Source organism: Marmota flaviventris, chromosome 6 (genome assembly GCF_047511675.1).
Source record: "Marmota flaviventris isolate mMarFla1 chromosome 6, mMarFla1.hap1, whole genome shotgun sequence".
Lineage (NCBI taxonomy): Eukaryota > Metazoa > Chordata > Mammalia > Rodentia > Sciuridae > Marmota > Marmota flaviventris.
The window spans coordinates 111,324,319-111,343,803 of NC_092503.1; the positions used below are offsets into that span (position 1 = coordinate 111,324,319).

Here is a 19,485-nt window from a genome sequence, read left to right on the forward strand (position 1 = left end):
TTTTTGTACTGGGGGTTGAAGCCAGGGGCTTTATCCTCAGCCCTTTTTATTTTTGAGACAGAATCTTGTTAAGTTGCTAGGGCTGGCTCCAACTTGTGACCCTCCTGCTCAGCCCCACATGTCATTGGGATTATAGGCAAGTGCTGCTGTATCCAATTTATGAGGCCATTTTAGACTTAAATGAGATAGATCAAGTAAAGTACTTAGTAAAGAACCTAGCTTTTAATAATCACTGATCTGTATTCAAATGAAATGGGAACAGTTGGCACTGGGCTATAGCTCAGTGGCAGGGCGCTTGACTACCATGTGTGAGGCACTGGGTTTGATCCTCAGCACCACATAAAAATAAATTAAATAAAGGCATTCTGTCCATCTACAACTACAAAAAATAAAAATAAAAAAATAGAGAAATAAATGGAAACAGTATTTGCAACTGAAATTTTCTGATCATAGAATCTTCACTAAGGATGTTCATTCAGTTAATATTCATTATTTAATTAAATTTTATTCCAAAAAGAATTTAAATAAACTGCAATCAAGATAACACTCATTTATAAAGGAAGATCATGTAAATTTCTGTATAGCTACTACAGGCTATTAGACAGGCTGTTTCCAAATAGATGGCCCTTTTTCCAGAAGCCTCAATCAAAGGAAATACTATTATTAGATTTACATACAGAAAAAAAAAATCTAAATGAATAAACCTAAAAGAAATTTCTTATTTATAGGAATAAATATTAACAAAGGAGACACCCTACAATATGTGGTGGTTCTCAACTAAGAAGTACTACCCCACTACCCTCCCCATTAATCCCCTTGAACATAGGGCCATTTGTAAACCTGGTTGAGCTTTCCTTCATTATTACTAGGAAATATTACAGTCATTTAGTCATTTAGTTTAGGCATACTAAACAAAAGGGTTCCAACAACATACTCTCTTGGTCAACAAATGTTTTCCGTCAAAGAGTAAGATAGTATTTTAGGGGGCTGGGGTTCAGGTTCAGTGGTAGAGTGTTTGCCTAGCACATGTGAGGCACTGGGTTCAATTCTCAGCACCACATAAAAAAATAAATAAAGCCATCTTGTCTACCTAAAACTAAAACTAAAAAATACATTTAAAAAATTTTTAGTCTTTGCAGGTTACAGGGGCTCTGCGGTAATAACTCAATTCTGCTGTTGTAATGAAAAAGCAGCTACAGACAGCACATTAAATCAAGCATACCAGTGTTCCTGTAAATATTTTATAGACACTGAAATCTGGATTTCTTATCATTTTCATATATTGCAAAATATTATTTGATTTTTTTTCCTTCCAACTATTTTAAAACAACAACAAAAAAAATCACTCAGGCAAAAAGAGGTTGCAGATAATATTGGGTTTGTGGGGTCATAGTCTGCTGATCCTTAGCTTATACAATGAAGAAATATCCCACTCTAATGACAAGATCTGAGAAAACATGGGGCAACCCCTACACAGTCTTCCTAAAGAAGTATAACAAAAATTTCCCAGTTTTTTCTTAAGATGTAGATTGAATATATCACCAAAAATTCATGTTAATAAAAATTTTTTTGACAGACGAAACCACATTCTAACATTTATAGTTCTCTTCCTTTTCAAGCATGTAATGTGGAGAGCCTAGATACATGTATGAGTTTAGTTAGTAGGGACCAGGTATACCAAACACATTACTGTCTTTTAATATCTTTAGTCCATCTTAGTCGGAGATTTCATTTCCCTTAACTGAACTCTTAAACAGATATTAAATGGCAGAGTTTGGGAATTTTATAACCCATCAAGTACCTACAGTATATATTTTCTTAATGGTTGTGAAGTGGTGTCTCACTGTGGTTTCAATTTGCATTTTCCGGGAATAGGGATATAGCTCAGCTCACATGCACAAGGCCCTGGGTTTAATACCCAGCACACCCCCCCCCCGAAAAAAAATACCCCAATTTGCATTTTCCTAATGACTAATGATGTTGACCATCTTTTCATGTGTTTACTGGTCATTTGTAGATTTATTTTTTTTGGAGCACTCTCTATTCAAGTCCTTTATCCATTTTTTAAATTGGGATGTCTTTTTATTATTAATTGTAAGATACATCTTCTGGATACTAGATCCTTAACCAGATATATGATTTGCAAATATTTTTTCCAATAGTCCTAAAATTTTGTAGTAGTGTTTGTTAATCTTTTTTCTAAAGTACAAAACTTTTCTTTCAAATATCTTAATTTGTCTTGTATGTTTATATTTACATGCAGAACTTTGATCAAATATATTTTAAAATATGGAGCTGCAGCTGGGCATGGTAGCACATACCTGTAATTGCAGCAGCTCGGAAGGCTGAAGCAGAAGGATCACAAGTTTGAGGCCAGTGTTGGCAACTTAGTGAGACTTTATCTCAAAATGAAAAATAAAAAGGGCTAGGGATATAGCTCAGGGATAAAGCATTCCTGTGTTTAATACCTAGTAATACACACACACACACAAACACACACACAACCCTGACATCAAAAATCTTGATCATTCTGTTAAAATATTTGAGACCTGTGTGGTACATGCATCAGGAAGGACTATTATTGTCCATTTATCCCAAACCTATATTGGACCTTATAAGTACTTTATACATACCTCTCTGACATTCAAAAATAATAAAATAAAATCTGAAATAAAGATCCTGAAATAAACATTAAATTGTCACAAAAAGCAGACATTCAAGCATTTATTTAACAAGAGTCCACTTTATTACAAATATCATCTAAAAAAAACAATTTTAAGAAACATATATGTACAGCTGGAGTTGGGATCATCTGTACTGAGCTGTTATTTCTACACCTGGTCCCATCACAAAACCAGTGATATGATTTACTAAGAGATGACAATTAGGGTTGGCTAACATGCATGGTAATAGAAAAGAAAGTTATATACAAAAACCAACCTAGTTAACTGGCCCATACATAACAGGAAAAATAATCCCTGTAATGATAAAAATTTTAAAACTCAAACATTTTTTCCTTAAAAGAAACTTTGTGAAAATGTTTTTACCTCTTCTTCCTCGATTTCAGAGGTGTTAAGTTCATGTTTTTGACAGTAAGGACCCTCTTTCCAAGCTTCTGTATCACCACAGTCACAGAAACCTCCACCTCCTGATGTTGTCATCTTCAAAGAAAATTGTAAAGTACCTTGTCAATAAGTATTTACTGAGGGCTATCAGATAATAAATAAAAATATCAAGTGCTAAGAAAATAACACTGCTTATATGTTTAATTCTTTGGAGGGATAAAACTAAATAAAATGCCAAGCCTTCTGATGTTTTATTTTAAATAAGTGTGTAGGTTAATCTATGTGATTTCAAAATAAAATACATTGTAGTGTTCAATAAACTACAGATATTTTAAAGAGGATATGTCTGCCTGCATAGCCTCCTTAATTAGAAAAATAATGAGGATTCATGAAGGTTTTCCTGCAGGATTTTGGTTAAATTAGTATAATGCTGAGATCTATGCAATCAGGTTGTGATAACATAATATAACATAACAAAATAATATGATATGTAATACACATTCAAGGGTTATAAAGATTTCTATAGCTAGCCAGGCATGGTAGCACATGTCTATAATCCCAGCAGCCCAAGAGGCTAAGGCAAGAGAATCAAAAGTTTGAAGCCAGCTTCAATAACTTAATGAGACCCTATCTAGAAATAAAAAGGACTGGGTAAAATACCCAGGGGTTCAATCTCCAGTACAAAAAAAATCTGTAGTTGCTGTCCCCCACAAGAGTTTTTGTTTTTTTTTTTTTTTTTGGGGGGGGGGGGGGCGGTGGGTAACCAAGGATTGAACTCAGGGGCACTCAACCACTGAGTCACACCCACAGCCCTATTTTTGCTTAGCACCCTGCCGTTGTTAAAGCTGGCTTTGAATTTGCAATCCTCCTGCCTCAGCCTCCCAAGCCACTGGAATTATAGGTGCATGCCACTGGGCCTGGCCCCCACAAGAGTTTAATAATAGTATAAAAAATGACCAACAAGGACTATAGAAATATTTCATTTTTCTTCTCTCACACTTCCTAAAAAACCACTTTTAGAAAGGACAGGTAATACAAAAGTGCTACATGATCATAAAAACTTTCACACTTGTGTTATTCAAGAATTATTCACAATTCCTTAAGTTAAGGCAATGATTCAAGAAATTTGGTGGGATAGAATATGTTAGTTAATAATCGGGAGACTAGAAATTCTGCCTTTCTTGAAATACTTTAGGAAAGTTTAGGAACAGGTATTAGTTACAGCAAATTTTAGAATAAATCCTATTATATCCTGTCCAAAGTATAAGTATTTGTGTGTTATATATCACAATATAATTCATATAAACCATGTGTTTCAGCTATTCCAAGGGGACGCAAAGATGTGTGCCCAGAAACATGGATAGGCAACCATTTGGAAAATGATAACTCCACCTTATGGCTTATGTGTGTGTTTTATTATCAAACCACAGATAGAAAGCCTTAAAAGCAACTGGGATTCTCTTAAAGGAAAGTGGGATCCTTTCATGGATTTATGAGAATAAAGAGAACATGTAAGAATGTAGGGAGCCCAATTTTGTAGCTGCTTTAATATATTATCAATACTTGGGTAAAGCAAATTAAAAACAGAAGAAAAAGTCCTGACCCATTAGAGCTTCTGGAATTAAGAACAAGATTGATATATTCCTTCTCTACCATTTTATTTTATGATCAGGGTAAAAGTTCCATCTACCATCTGGTTCCTAACCTTTGAATGTTCATGGTCTATCTTCAATTTCCAACAGAGGAACCAGAACAGGCTTAGGAATAAACTGCCTAAAATAATAAAACTGGTGAGTCTTATTATGCACTGGAGTTGGGCCTTCTTCTATAGTGTAGTAAATGTCACTTTAATAAACATTTAAAAATAGCAAAACATGCTGGGTGCAGTGGAGCATACCAGTAATCCCAGCTCAGAAGACTGAGGCAGAAGGATCAGAAATTTGAAACCAACCTTAGCTACTTAGCAAGGCCCTATCTCAAAAAGAGCTAGGGATGTAATCATGATAAAGCATCCCTGAGTTCAATGCCCCATGCCAAAATAAATAAATTAATTAAATTTAATTAAAAATTTAAAAAATACTTTTTTTTGGTAGTGCTGGGGATGGAACCCAAGGACTTGTATATGCTAGGCAAACACTCTACCACTGAGCTACATCCCTAGCCCTAAAGAATACATTTTAAAACCACTTTCCCCATTTACATGTTAAATCTTTGGGCTTTAAAAAGAAAAGTATTCAATATAAAATTCAATACTGTATATAATTATTATTTGGATATTACTAACCCTATATCGATGGTCTCTGTGAATACTTCCCAAAAAGCACTCCATGCATAAAACACAAGTTGGATCAACTGCACAGTCTCTGTAAAGTTAAAGAAAAAAAAAAATCAGAGTGTCATAAAATAACTATGTTATTTCACAACAGAATATTTCACATTGGGACCCATCTTAGAAAAGCCAGACTAGAGGTATTATTAAGACAGGAAATATCAATCCCAAAGATCTGTCAGATCTTTGACAGTGAAATCATTTTAAGGTAATGTTCATACTACTAGATGTGTACTAGAGAGTCTTTCAAGGCATTTGTTACTAGAATGTTAAATTTCCCCCAAGATTTGGGAAAATCACACTATATATTAAAAAATACAGATGTATATGGAACACATTAAAAATGTGTATAAACTCTTAAGATTCATAACTTGGAATTAAAAATAACTTCCTCCAAACAGGTATTTGAGACCAAGGGTCTTCAAAGAGATATATATATATCTCAAAAGGGGAGGTGTCAACTGAAATGCAAGAAGACAATATTAGAACTTATATCTCTACTTAACTAAAAGGGGAAAATTAAACATTCTATATGCTCAGCATACAGACTGAAATGGGTCTCCTCACTTGGTCCATATGTCTGGTATTCATGTAACTATATGGTCCAAGACATATTAATGGGAGAGTAACAGTTCCATAGGGTGGATAAGTTGCTAGTTGTGCTCCAAGTTGTTTCATTTGCCTTAATCATACTGCCAATTATATAACATTTATGGATCACATCTTAAGAGAATCTCTAATTTCATGAAATGAGATGGAGTGTGTATAAGATAAGAAACAGTGGTTTCTTACATAGAGTTTTAAAATTCTTATAGACAGAGGTGCTAGGAGAATCCTTTTGCTAATATTTGGTTTCAGACCCCAATTCCAGACACAGAGATCTAATCTCTTGGAATTTCCTGGGTGATTTTTTGTTCTAATAAGATGACAGTTGGCAGATGGCTGGGGGATCCTTTGACAGCCTTAGGATGGGGGTTGTTTGACAGGGGAACCAACTATGAGAATAAAGATTTAAACTTTCAGCCCCAATCCTCCACATCTAGGGAGGAGAGATGGGCTAAAGTTTGAGTTCTAGCAATAGCCAAATGATATAAAATCAATCAGGAACCTCCTTAAAACTCCAAAAGGACTGGATTCAGAGAGATTCTTGATTGGTAAATACATAGAGGTCCCTGGTAGATTCTAGAGAAGGCAAGGAGGCTCTTTCTACCTGCCTTGTCCCGTGTATCTCTTCCATCTGGCTATTCATCTGTATCCTTTGAAACAGCTCTTACAATAAATGGGTAAACTTGAATAAAATGTTTTCCTAAGTTCTACGAGCTGCTTTAGTAAGTTGATCAAACTCAAGGAGGGGTTCATTGAAACCCCCAATTTCATAGTTGGTTGGACTGAAGAGGGGGACCTTGCAATATGCATCTGAAGTGACTGGTAGGCTTGTGGAACTTGTGGTATATGATGTCAGAACTGAATCAAATTATAGGACACTCATTTGATGTCTGCTGGAGACCAACACATCTGGTGTCAGAATTGTTCTGTTGCTGAAAGTTGTAGCTGGAATAATTTACCCTCTACTATGCTAATACTGAACATTTACATATCCACCAATGCCTTCCTACCACAAACAATGTTGCAATGAACATCCCTGCATATGTTATTACCTGAATCCACTTGAGATGTCATTTGCATATAAAATCAAGAGTGGAACACCTGAGTCATATATATGCTATTGTTCAGAGAGGCTACATGACCATGGGCAATGTATAAGGGTCTTCATAGCTTTGCACCTTCAGCAACTCTTCTTATTGCTCAATTTTTTAATGTGCACCAGCCTGATACATATGAAACGATATCTTATTGTTTTAATTTGCATTTTCTAATTGTTAATTATGTTGAGGAACTCTTCATATGCTTGCTGATTTGGGGGTTTCCTTTTCTATAAATTCCTTTTTATATACTTTACAAATTTTCCTGCTGGGATTGCTATCATTTTATTATTTGCAGGAATTCCTTGTATACTCTGGAGGGTATTAATTGCTTGTTAATATTAAACATTGCCAATACTGTCTGCCATTTCCCACTTCTGTGTGTTAATTATGCTCATAGAGTCTCTGATAATCAAAACTCCCCATTTGGTACAATTAAATTAACATATACATCTAGTTTGTACTTTTGAGGTTTTAAGAGTACAAAACTCACATCTCAAAAAATATTTTTCATTTCCCCTAACTTTTTTGTTTTTTTTCCACATTTGGTATTTATTGGGAGTCTACCTTTGTATATGATGCAAAGGAGTCTTATTTTCCCATATATAACAAGCTACTTGCCCCCTCCACATTATTTGTGAAATAATTTAGTTTCTGTCTATTGATTGCACTGTTAACTTTATATCAAGTTCCCACACATCCATAGATCTATGTCTAAACTCTCTAATATTCTGAGAGATCTACATGTTCGTATACTAACCACATAGTTATCATTATGTCTTTGTAATATGTCTTAATCTCATAAGTCCCCCTTTTTTCCTCCTTTTCTTAAGTCAACTAAGCTATTCATAACCTTAATTCTTTTTTTTTTTTAATTGTTTTAGTTGTAGATGGACACAATACCTTTATTTATTTATTTATTGCTCTACCACTGAGCCACAGCCCCAGGCCACAACCTTAATTCTTCCACACACCATTTAGGATATTTACAGAGTTTCTCAAAAATATCTAACTAAAAACTTGACAGATTATTTGGAACTTATTGACAATACATCAAGAATACTAATATCTTTACAAGAGTAAATTATTAGGTCCACAATTCTTCCCTTTTCTGAATGAATTTTATTTCAAAGTAAACAAAAGGTTGATGAGGGACTGTTTTTCTTTTATAGACATCTAGCTAATAAATGAAGAAGAAATGATAAATCAGCATTTTGCTATTCACAATGGAATAATGATCTAAGTAACCTTTATAATGATTTTTAACTGCTAGGTACTAAAGCCCAACCTTAAAATAAAAGCAGTCAAGCATTATGTCCCCTTTGATTTGAAGAGTTAAAAAGTTATTATGAAGTAATAATCCCCTCTCCCATACAAAAACCAAAACAGGACTCAATCTAACCTACTACAGAAATTTAAGAAGCCTGCTAAGCAACACCATGAGGACACAACCAGCCAAATTCATAACATGGAAAATTCCACAGAAAGAATGAACTTGTTTCTTAGTCACATAAATGGAAAAACGAAGAAGAATGGAGAGTAGAGGAAGGAGGGAGGAGCCGGCTACTCAGGAGGCTAAAGTAGGAAACAAATGAGGCCACCCTGGCAACTGAGTGAGACTGTTCTGAAAAAAAATTAAAAACACCAAAAGGCACAGCAGTCAAAGACAACAATATTTGAACTTTGAAACCACACTTATGAATCAATCAGGACAATTTTAACCATGGCTAGATATTAGACAATTAGTGTTAATTTTTCAGGATGTTAATGGTTACAGAGAAAAAAACTACATTCTGATCATCTACTAATAAGGCACATCTGGAATTAGCTTAATAATAAAGTGGTGGGGCAGAAAAAGCTGTGTGTGGATGAGGCAAACATTAAACAGAGTTGACATTTTACAGCAAATTTTGAAGCTGAACAATGAGTAGACGTCAAGTCTCTTACATTCATCATAATAATTATGTTTAAGTGTTCAAAAATCCAATAAAGTTCTTTTATTTATGTTGTTTGCCAAGATTTTCTACAATACACAATTATTGGAAGGTAGAAAATACTTTTCTGAATTAAACCAGAGAAACATTTTTCTTCTCTCAACTATTAAAGATGGTGAGTTGCATTAATAACCCTTACAGATGAACTGCCTTTGACTCCTGAACTAAATAAATCCACCTGATTCTATGTATCATTCTCAGTGTATTTTTGGATTGAAATAGCTAATATTTTACTTAGGATCCTTCCATATATATTAATAAAGGAAATGGTTCTATAACATATCCTTTTGTATTGTTTTTATCAGGGTTTAAGAATCAAAATTGTACTAGTTCATAAAGAATAAGGCAGCCTCTCACTGCTTTCCCAGTTTCTATAATTAAGATATGTAAGAAAGGAATTGTTCCTTCAAAATTTGATGGAACTGGGGCTGGGGTTGTAGCTCACTGGTAGAGCACTTGCCTAGCTCGTTAGGCACTGGGTTTGATCCTCAGCAGCACATAAAAAATAAATTAATTAATTAAATAAAGGTATTGTGTCCATCTACAACTAAAAAAAAAATTAAAATAATTTGATGGAACTCATCTGTATAGTCATTTAGGTGAGGGATTTTGGGAAGATCTTTGATTATCATTCTGATATTTTTATACTGTATTCAACTTATATTCATTTTTTCTAGGAATTTATGTTTCATCTGTTTACGAATTTAGCATTTAGTTCTTCATATCCTTATATTTCAGAGGTTCTCAAACTTTCAATGGCACCACTAGACCAAAAGACATGCCAATTCTGTTCATCAAATCAGTTCACAACTCAGCACCTGGTAGGCACTGCTCAACTTCTTCTTTTTTTTTTAAAGAGAAGAGAGAGAGAGAATTTTTTTTTTTATTTATTGTTTTAATTTTCGGCGGACACAACATCTTTGTTTGTATGTGGTGCTGAGGATCGAACCCGGGCCGCACGCATGCCAGGCGAGCGCGCTACGCCTTGAGCCACATCCCCAGCCCTCAACTTCTTAACTTTAGAAAATACTGCCAACTTTATTTCCTATTCCATGTTAAGTTTTTACAATGTATTTGCTTTTCTGTCACAGCAACAAAAAAGCCCCAGCTTTGCAATATGACACACCATTAAAAGGAATGCAACAAGTTTATCAGTTTTCCATTTTAATATATGTGTATCTTCTCTTTTTCTTAATCAGTTTTGCCAGAAACTTAACATATTAATAATTCTAAACAGTCAATGCCTCAACTTCTTGTGTTTCATTTTCTGACCTTATCTTAATTTCCTTTCTTATTTGAGTTTGCCCTATTCATTTCCCAACTTCCTGATGGAATGTTTACCTTATTTTTTAATTTTGAATGTTTACCTTATTTTTAATTTTGAAACTTAGAAAAGTTACAAAAAACAGTAGAGAGTTCCTTTATACTGATACCCAGCTTCAGCTAATGTTAAGCTTAGTATTATTATCAAAACCAAGAAATGAACACTGGCACAATATTATTAACTACAGACCTATACAAATTTCATCAGTTCTTCCACTGAGATCTGTTAACTGTCCAAGATCCAATACACGATCCCACGTTGCATTAGTTGTCATAACTATAGTTGTCCTAACTACTTAGTATCTTCTAGTTTGTGACAGTTCCTCACTCTTCTCTCAACTTTCGTGACCATGACACTTTGAAAGAGTACTGGTCAATAATTCTGTCGATATCCTACAATCTGGATTTGATGTTTTCATGCTTAGATTGAATTACTCATTTTGGCAAGAGTATCATAGAAATGATGCTGTATCTTTCTCAATGTGCCACAACAGGGAGCATAGGATGTTGACTTAATATCTCTTATTACTGGCTTTTTGTTCCATCTAGTGAAGATGGTGCCAACCAAATCTCTTATCTGTAGTTATTGTTGTTCCTTTGATGCAAATGCATAAAGAAAAGTTTTTTTTTAATTGAGCTTGTTTAAAAAATTGATTTAATTTACGTACTATAAAATTCACCCTTTTAAAGTGTGCAACTTAGTGGTTCTTAGAGAATACGCATAATGTTATAAAACGTTGTCATTAATTCTAGAACACTTTCTATCATCCCTAAAAGAAACCCTGTACTCATTACCAGTAAATCCCCTTTCTTCCCTCCCAAACTCCCCTCTCCCAACCCCGACAAACACTAATCTACTTTATAGATCCATGGATTTACTGAACATTTCATGTACACGAAATCAAACATAACATATGATTTTGTTTTTGTAACTGGGTTCCTTCACTTAGCACAATTTTCTCAAGGTTCACCTACGTTTTATTAGTATTTAATTCCTTTGTATGGGTAATGTTTATTGATTCATCTGTTCCTGGACATCTTGGTTGTTTTTACATCTCCTGGCAACTGTGAATTGTGCCGCATATACATGCTTTTGTTTGAATGCCTGTTTTCAAATCTTCTGGGTATATACCCTGGAGTAGAATTCCTGGGACATAAGGTAATTCTATGGCTAACACTTTGAGGAACTGCCGGCTGTTTACCAAAGCAGCCGCACCATTTTTATATTACCATTAACAATGTATGAAGGGTTACAATTTTTTTAAATCCTTGCCAATATTTATTATTGTCTTCATTTTAAAATTACAGTCATCGTAATTGGTGTGAAGTAGTAAGGTGGTTTTAACTTGCAATCCTAATTATTAATGATGTTTACTGGTCATTAGTAGAAATGACTATTCAAATCCTTGCCCATTTTTAAATTGGGTTGTCTTTTTGTTGTTTTAAGAATTCCTTATATATTTGGAATTCCAGTTCCTTATTAGATATGTTTTGCAAATATTTGTATTTGAGGGTTGTCTTTTTATTTAATTTAGTTACATGTGGTGCTGAGAATCAAACACAGTGCCTCATACTTGCTAGGCAAGTGCTCTACCACTGAGACACAACTCTAGCCCCTCTTTTTACTTCCTCTTAATATTTATTTTTTAGTTGTAGTTGGACGTGACACTTTTATTTATTTATTTAAAATATTTTATTTTATTTAGTTGTAGCTGGACACAATACCTTTATTTTTATTTTTATGTGGTGCTGAGGATCGAATCCAGGGCCTCACTCACACTAGGCAAGTGCTCTACCGCTGAACCACAACTCCAGCCCTCTTTTTACTTTCTTAATAGTGTTATTTGATGCACAAAATTTTTAAGAAACCCAATTTATCTGTTTTTTCCCCTTGTGACTGCTTGCACTGTGTGTGTGTGTGTGTGTGTGTGTGTTGCAAGAGATCAAACCCAGGGTCTCCCATATGATAGGCAGGAGCTTTACTACTGAGCTATAATTCTAGCCCTGCTTGTGCTTTTGATGTCAGATCTAAAAGGCCACTGTTTAATCTAGGATCATAAAGTTTTACACTGTTTTTTTTTCTACAAATATTAGCTCTTACATCTAGGCCTTTGATCCATTTTGAGTTCATAAAGCATGGGTCCAACTTCCTTCTTTTCAGTGAGTATCCAGTCTTAGCACCATTTCTTGAAAAAACTACTCTTCCTGCTTCTGAACTGTTTTGGGATTCTTGTGAGAATTACTGGTTACAAATACAAATATTTAACTCTCAATTCTACTGTCTTTTCTTATGCCAATACCATACAAATTGCTTTTGTAAATGTTCTGTGTATACTTGAAAGTATATACTGTGTTTGATTCTCAGCACCACATGTAACTAAATTCTCTTGGAATAGTTCTATAGATTCTCTAATTGTTGATTTTTCTATTTCTCCTTGCAGTTTCGTTGGTTATCACTTGATGTATACTGAGACTATTATTAAGTGTAGAAATGTTCTCATTATGGCTGGGTGCAATGGCACATGCTTGTAATCTCAGTGTGTCAGAAAGATGAGGCAGGAGGATCACGAGTTCACAGCCAGCCTTAGCAAAAGTAAGGCACTAAGCAACTCAGTGAGACCTTGCCTCTAAATAAGATACAAAATAGGGCTGGGGATGTGGCTCAGTGGTCGAATTCAATCCCTGGTACTCCACCCCCCCAAAAAAAGAATATTCATTATGGATATTCATTATTTCTTCTTTACTTTTTGCTTCATTTTCCAGTATAAAATTTCTTTCTATACTATTTTATGGGCTATTTGCATTCCTTATACTTTCTACCCAAATTAGATATGTTAGATATGAAAACTGGTATTCTAGCTTTCTTTTGTATCATATTACTTCCCTGGTATATTTTTATCCACTGCTTTTCCTCCTGCTTTCAATAGTGTCTGTTTTAGTTTGCCTTTTATATAAAACATTTGCAGATTTTTAAATATCAATCTGAAAGACACTGTCTTTCTATTTTCACATAATTATAAAGATGAGGAAAGCCAGAGAACCTTGTCCTCTAGAGGAGTCCATCATTTAACAAAAAAGACAAATATAAACAGTGATGATACCAGATGTTAACTGCCATATTAAAGGTATAAATGGTGAAAGTCAGTGTCTCTAGAGCAGTCAAGGATCTCTGAAATGAGACCTTTGTATAAAACAGTCATCTTGGGGCTGGGGTTACAGTTCTGTGATAGAGTACTTGCCTAGTATATGTGAGGCAATAGGTTCTATTCCCAGCATCACATAAAAATAAATAAATAAAATAAAGGTATTGTGTCCATTTACAAAAATTTTTTTAAAAGTCATCTTCTTATTTTCTTTTGATCATATATTCCATTTATTAAAATGTTCTGAGCATGTACTAGACATAAATATATTCATATTACACATGTATAATTTTAAAATGTAAGTTATATACATGTGATACTGTACCAATTAAAGTCTCAATTCTACTACTGTGTAACTGGAGTCCCAGGAATGAAAAAAAAGGGAGGGGCCAGAAAAAGTATCTAAGAAATAATAACCTAAACTTCCCAAATGTAGTGAAAGATATACACTTATAGATTCAAGAAGCTCACTAAATCCCAAGATCATAAATAAAGAACATATGTTTAGGCATATAGAAATCAAATTGCTAATATCCAAAAATACATTTCATACAAGGAAACATAACTATGCTAATGACAGCTAACATTAACAGAAACAACAGAGATCAGAACACTGGAATCAAGATATTTTAAATGTTGACAGGGAAAACAAAAAAGCAACAAACTAATAACTGTCAATGGAGAATTCAATATACAGGAAAAACATCCTTCAAAAAGAGTGCAAAAGACAATCTGAATAGGCTTATATCTATTAAAGAAGGAGTCAATAATTAAAAACCTTCCAAAACAGAAAGCACCAAACTTAAATGGGTTCACTGGTGAATTCCATCAAATGGTTAAGAAAGAAATTATACTGGATCTCCACAATATCTTCCAGAACATAGAAGCAGAAGCACCACTTCCTAACTCATTCTATTTGGCTGGCATCATTCAAAGGCCAACACCAGACAAAGACCTTACAAGAAAACTATTACAGATCAATTTCACTCATGAACATAACAAAATATTAAATCGAACCCAACAATGTTATAAAAATTATTACACACAATGACCAAGTAGGATTTATCCCAGCTATGCCAATCTGGTTCACATGTTAAAATCATAGAATTCATCACATCAACAGGCTAAAGAAGAAAAATCACATGATCATATCAATAGATACAGAAAAAGTATCTGATAAAAGCAGTGTTTACTCATATGATAAAAACTCTCAACAAAAGAGGAATTTGGTGGATTTACTCAACTTTTTTTTTCTTTATTGGTTGTTCAAAACATTACAAAGCTCTTGACATATCATATTTCATACATTAGATTCAAGTGGATTTACTCAACTTGATAAAGAATATCTCCGAAAAACCTACAATTATCAGCATACTTAAGAGTAAGAAATGTGAATTTATGCTAATGAAGTTTCTGAGGGTGGGGCCCCTAGATAGCCTCTGGATGAGACAGTTACAGAAAAACCAAGTGATTAGAGGGTTGGAAATTTTAGCCCTTCCACTGAAATTTGGGAAGGGGGTAGGATTAAGAGATTAAGATCTATAAAAACTCTTGAACATGAAGACCTGATGAGTTTCCAGACTGCTGAATTACGTGGAAGTGCCAAGAGAGTAGCATGCAGATTCCATACCCCTTCTCCCATTTCTTGCCCTATATATCTTTTTTATGTGGCTGTTCTTTTTTTTTTTTTTTTTTTTGTACCAGGGATTGAACCCAAGAGCACTCCGCCACTGAGCCCTATTTTGTAGTTTATTTAGAGACAGGGCTTCACTTGAATTGCTTAGCACCTCGCTTTTGCTGAGGCTGGCTTTGAACTTTCGATCCTCTTGTCTCAGCCTCCCAAGCCACTGGGATTACAGGCATGCTTCTATATCCTTTATAAACTGGTAAATTTCTTTTAGTTTTGTAAACTATTCTTGCAAATTAATTGAACCCAAGGAGAGATTTGTGGGAACCCCAAAAGCACAGGTGACACTTTATTACTTTTGATTGATATATGCAGCAGAGGGTAGTCTTGTAGGGCTGAGCTCTTGGGTGGAATCTGACAATAACTCCAGGTATATAGAGTCAGAACTCAATTAAATTGTAGAATATGAAGCCAGTGTTTGAGGAATTGGAGAATTAATTCCATACATCTAGTGACAAAAGCATTGTGTGAGAATGTATTATTCCCAGAAAGTAGTTAAAAAAGAGAATACAAAGTGTTAAAAAATTTTTTTCAGATAAATACAAATGGAGATAATTCATAACCAGATTGGAAGGAATTAGAACCAGATGGTCGCTGGTATCTACAAAAGGATCTAGCCAACTCTGACCCACAGACTGTCTTTCTACAACCTGCAAATTAAGAATAGTTTTTACATTTTTTAAAGGTGGTGGTGGTGGGGGGAGAAGACATAAAGAAGGCACAACAAAGACTGTTTGGGGCCTGCACAGCCTAATATATTCAATTTCTTAGATCTTTACAGAAAAAAAAAAATGTGCTAACCTTGGTCTACCAGAAGTAATGAAGATCATCAGGAGGGAGATATATGTGGTTTAATATCAAGGCAATATGGATTTTTTCTTCAATTTCTTTAAAAAACTCAGCTGTTAAAGCAAAAATTATAATAGTGTTTTGTAAAGTTTATCATGTTTTTTGATGCAGTACATATCACAAGAAAATACAAAGTTCTATATTTTTTTGATGACATAATTAAAAAATGGACCTTGGGGAGATAAAGATGCATATTGTAATTTCTAGAGTAAACACTAAAAGAAAAAAGAAAAAGCAAAGTGGAATTAATTCCAGTAACAAAAACATTTGAAATATCAATCAATGCAATAACTATACTAATGGACATAAAAAAAGAAAAACTATAACCATCTGAATAGATGCAGTAAAAGCACTTGACAACATTTAATAATTATTTATATTTAAAAAGAAAACCTAGCAATCTAAGAATAGAAGGGAACTTCCTCACAGTGACATAAAGGGTATTTTAAAAAAAAGTACACCTAACATCATACTTAACGGTGAGAGACTACATGCTTTTCCACTAAGATTGAGAATAAGCTGAGGACATCCACTTTCACCAGAACAATAATGCAAAAAACACTGTCTCCACTCAAGGAGGACATGATTGGTTATGAGAAAAATCTCATGGAACAAACAAACAAGCAAAAAAAAAAAAAAAAAAAAAACTGACAGCTGGTAGAAAATAAATGTAAAGTAAAATTTTAAGAAATCTCAATTTATAATAGTATCATAAAACAGGCATAAATAACAAAAGATATGTACAATTTCTACACTATACAGTCCTGCAATCCTATGAGACATTACTATAAGATGACATTAATAAATGGAGACAGAAAATATTCAAGGACCAGAAAACTCAATTTGTTAAAATGTCAATTGTCTCCAAAATGATGTTCATATTAAATGCAATCCTAATCTTTTTTTTAAATATTTATTTTTTAGTTGTAGTTGTCAACACCTTTTTATTATTTATTTATTTATTTATTATGTGGTGCTGAGGGTCGAATTGAGGGCCTCACATGCACTAGGTGAGCACTCTACCGCTGTCCTGTAGTCTACAACCCCAGTCCTGCAATCCTAATCTTAGCAGTCTTTCTTAAAAATAAAACTTGAGGGCTGGGGTTGTAGTTTGGTAGAGCATTTGCCTAGCATGTGTGAGGCACTGGGTTTGAGTCTCAGCACTGCATATAAATAAATAAAATAAAGGTCCATTTACAACTAAAAACTATTTTTATTAAAAAATTGACAAACTGGCCCGGTGCGATGGCGCACGTCTGTAATTCCCGCAGCTTGGGAGGCTGAGGCAGGAGGATATTGAGTTCAAAGCCAGCCTCAGCAAAAGGGAGGCATTAAGCAACTCCGTGAGACCTTGTCTGTAAATAAAATACAAAATAGGGCTGGGGATGTGACTCAGTGGTCAGGTGCCCCTGAGTTCAATCCTCGGTACAAAAAAAAAAAAAAAAAGGAAAAGATATCTTGGGATTTTCTGCTGCCTTTTATTAAGTATTAATTTCTAACAAAAACTAAAGTCTTTAAAAAATTAAGGTTTACAGGGGGCTGGGGTTGTGGTTCAGCGGTAGAGTGCTTGCCTAACATGTATGAAACACTGGGTTCAATCCTCAGCACCACATAAAAATAATAAACAAAAGAAAGTTAAAAAATTAAAAAAAAAAAATAAGGTTTACAAAGGCCAAATGTTCTCTCTGATATATGGATGCTAACACACAATAAGAGGAGGAACAGAGAGAATACTGACGAATGGGGAATGAAGGGGGTGGGGGTGGGGGGGAGGGGTAGGAATAGGAAAGACAATAGAATGAATTGGACAGAACTTTCCTATGTTCATATGTGAATACACGACCAGTGTAACTCCACATCACGTACAACCACAAGAATGAGAAGTTACACTCCACATATGTATAAATTTCAAAATACATTCTACTGTCATGTGTAACTAAAAAGAATTTTAAAATTCAAAAAAAATTTAAGTTTTTTTAAATATCTATTTGTTTTGAAATCCTTTAAATTATAACTTTATAATTCTGATAAAATCTGGTTTACAACTCTACTTACACGACTGCTATTTACAATAATAAATGTTATGTTACTCACATAAATATTCTAGACTTTGTAAAATGATGGTTCGGCACAATAACTGTCAGGTTTTCAGTTATGATTATTACCGATTGGGTTCACTGCATGGCTTTTGGCACTTTATAAAACTCAAAAAAGTCTGATAGTACTGGCATAATGATTGTCAGTTACGATTATTATCTTAAAACGCTGTGTACAATAAAACTAAATTGTCTTATCAATTGCTAAACTCTCATCAAAATTCTAACCATACAATGCACACCTGTAATCCAAGCAGCCTGAGAGGCTAAGGCAGGAGGATCAAAGCTAGCCTCAGCAAAAGTGAGGAACTAAGCAACTCAGTGAGACCCTGTCTCTAAATAAAATATAAAACAGGGGGCTAGGGATGTGGCTCAAGTGGTAGCGCGCTCATCTGGCATGCGTGAGGTACTGGGTTCGATCCTCAGCACCACATAAAAATAAAGATATCGTGTCCACCTAAAGCTAAAAAATAAATACTAAAAAAAAAAAAAAAAAAAAAACACAAGGCTGGGGATTACAGTTGTACATAACGGTGAGATTTGTTTACATATTTGTACATACACAAAATATAAAATTATAATTTGGCCAGTATCATTTCCCAGCATTTCCTCTTTCCCTCCCCTCCCCATCCCTGATACCTTTCTGCCACTGATTTTCCTTTGATTTTCATGAGATTCCTGGCCCTGCCTTTTCTTTTCCTTTTGCCTCTCTAGCTTGCATATATGAGACATACTAATCCTGTCAAAAAGTAGATTGCAAAGATTTTTTCCCCCAATTCTGTAAATTCTCTCTTCACATTCCTAATTGTTTCCTTTGCTGTGCAGAAGCTTTTTAAGTTATTATTATCCCATTTATTAACTCTTGGTATTGTTTCCTGAGCTTCAGGGGTCATACTGAAAAAGTTGTCACCTCTGCCTATATGCTAAGTATTGACCCTGCATTTTCTTCTAGGAGTTGGACAGTATTTGGTCTAATTCCTAGGTCTTTGATCCATTTTACGTTGATTTTGTGCAGGGGTGAGAGATAAGGATCCAGTTTCATTCTTCTACATATAAATAATCAGTTTTCCCAGCACTATTTGTTAAAAAGGGTGTCTTTTCTTCAATGTATGTTTTTGGCTTCTTTGTCAAGGATGATATGACTGTAGATGTGTGGGTTTGTCTCTATGTCTTCTATTCTGTACTACCTGACTATGTGCCTCTACCAAGTTCTCTTTAAATACAGCTGCCTGATAAGGTCCAAGCTGTCAAGACTCAATTATCACTCAGAGATCAACCATTTGTCTACCACTCCTG

At 34.4% G+C, this 19,485-nt stretch overlaps 1 protein-coding gene across 5 annotated transcripts in view; it reads right to left on the bottom strand.

Annotated features, from left to right (window-relative positions):
• Window positions 1-19,485, bottom strand: part of Ubr2 (ubiquitin protein ligase E3 component n-recognin 2) — a 140,816-nt gene that overhangs the window by 98,991 nt on the left and 22,340 nt on the right. For all 5 annotated transcript variants that reach the window (XM_071613383.1, XM_027950387.2, XM_027950386.2 and 2 more), the window contains exons 3-4: window positions 5,350-5,428; window positions 3,048-3,161 (exon numbers count right to left, since the gene is read on the bottom strand). In XM_071613383.1, coding sequence (XP_071469484.1) covers window positions 3,048-3,161; window positions 5,350-5,428 — 193 coding nt within the window. The remainder of the gene's footprint in view (window positions 1-3,047; window positions 3,162-5,349; window positions 5,429-19,485) is intronic.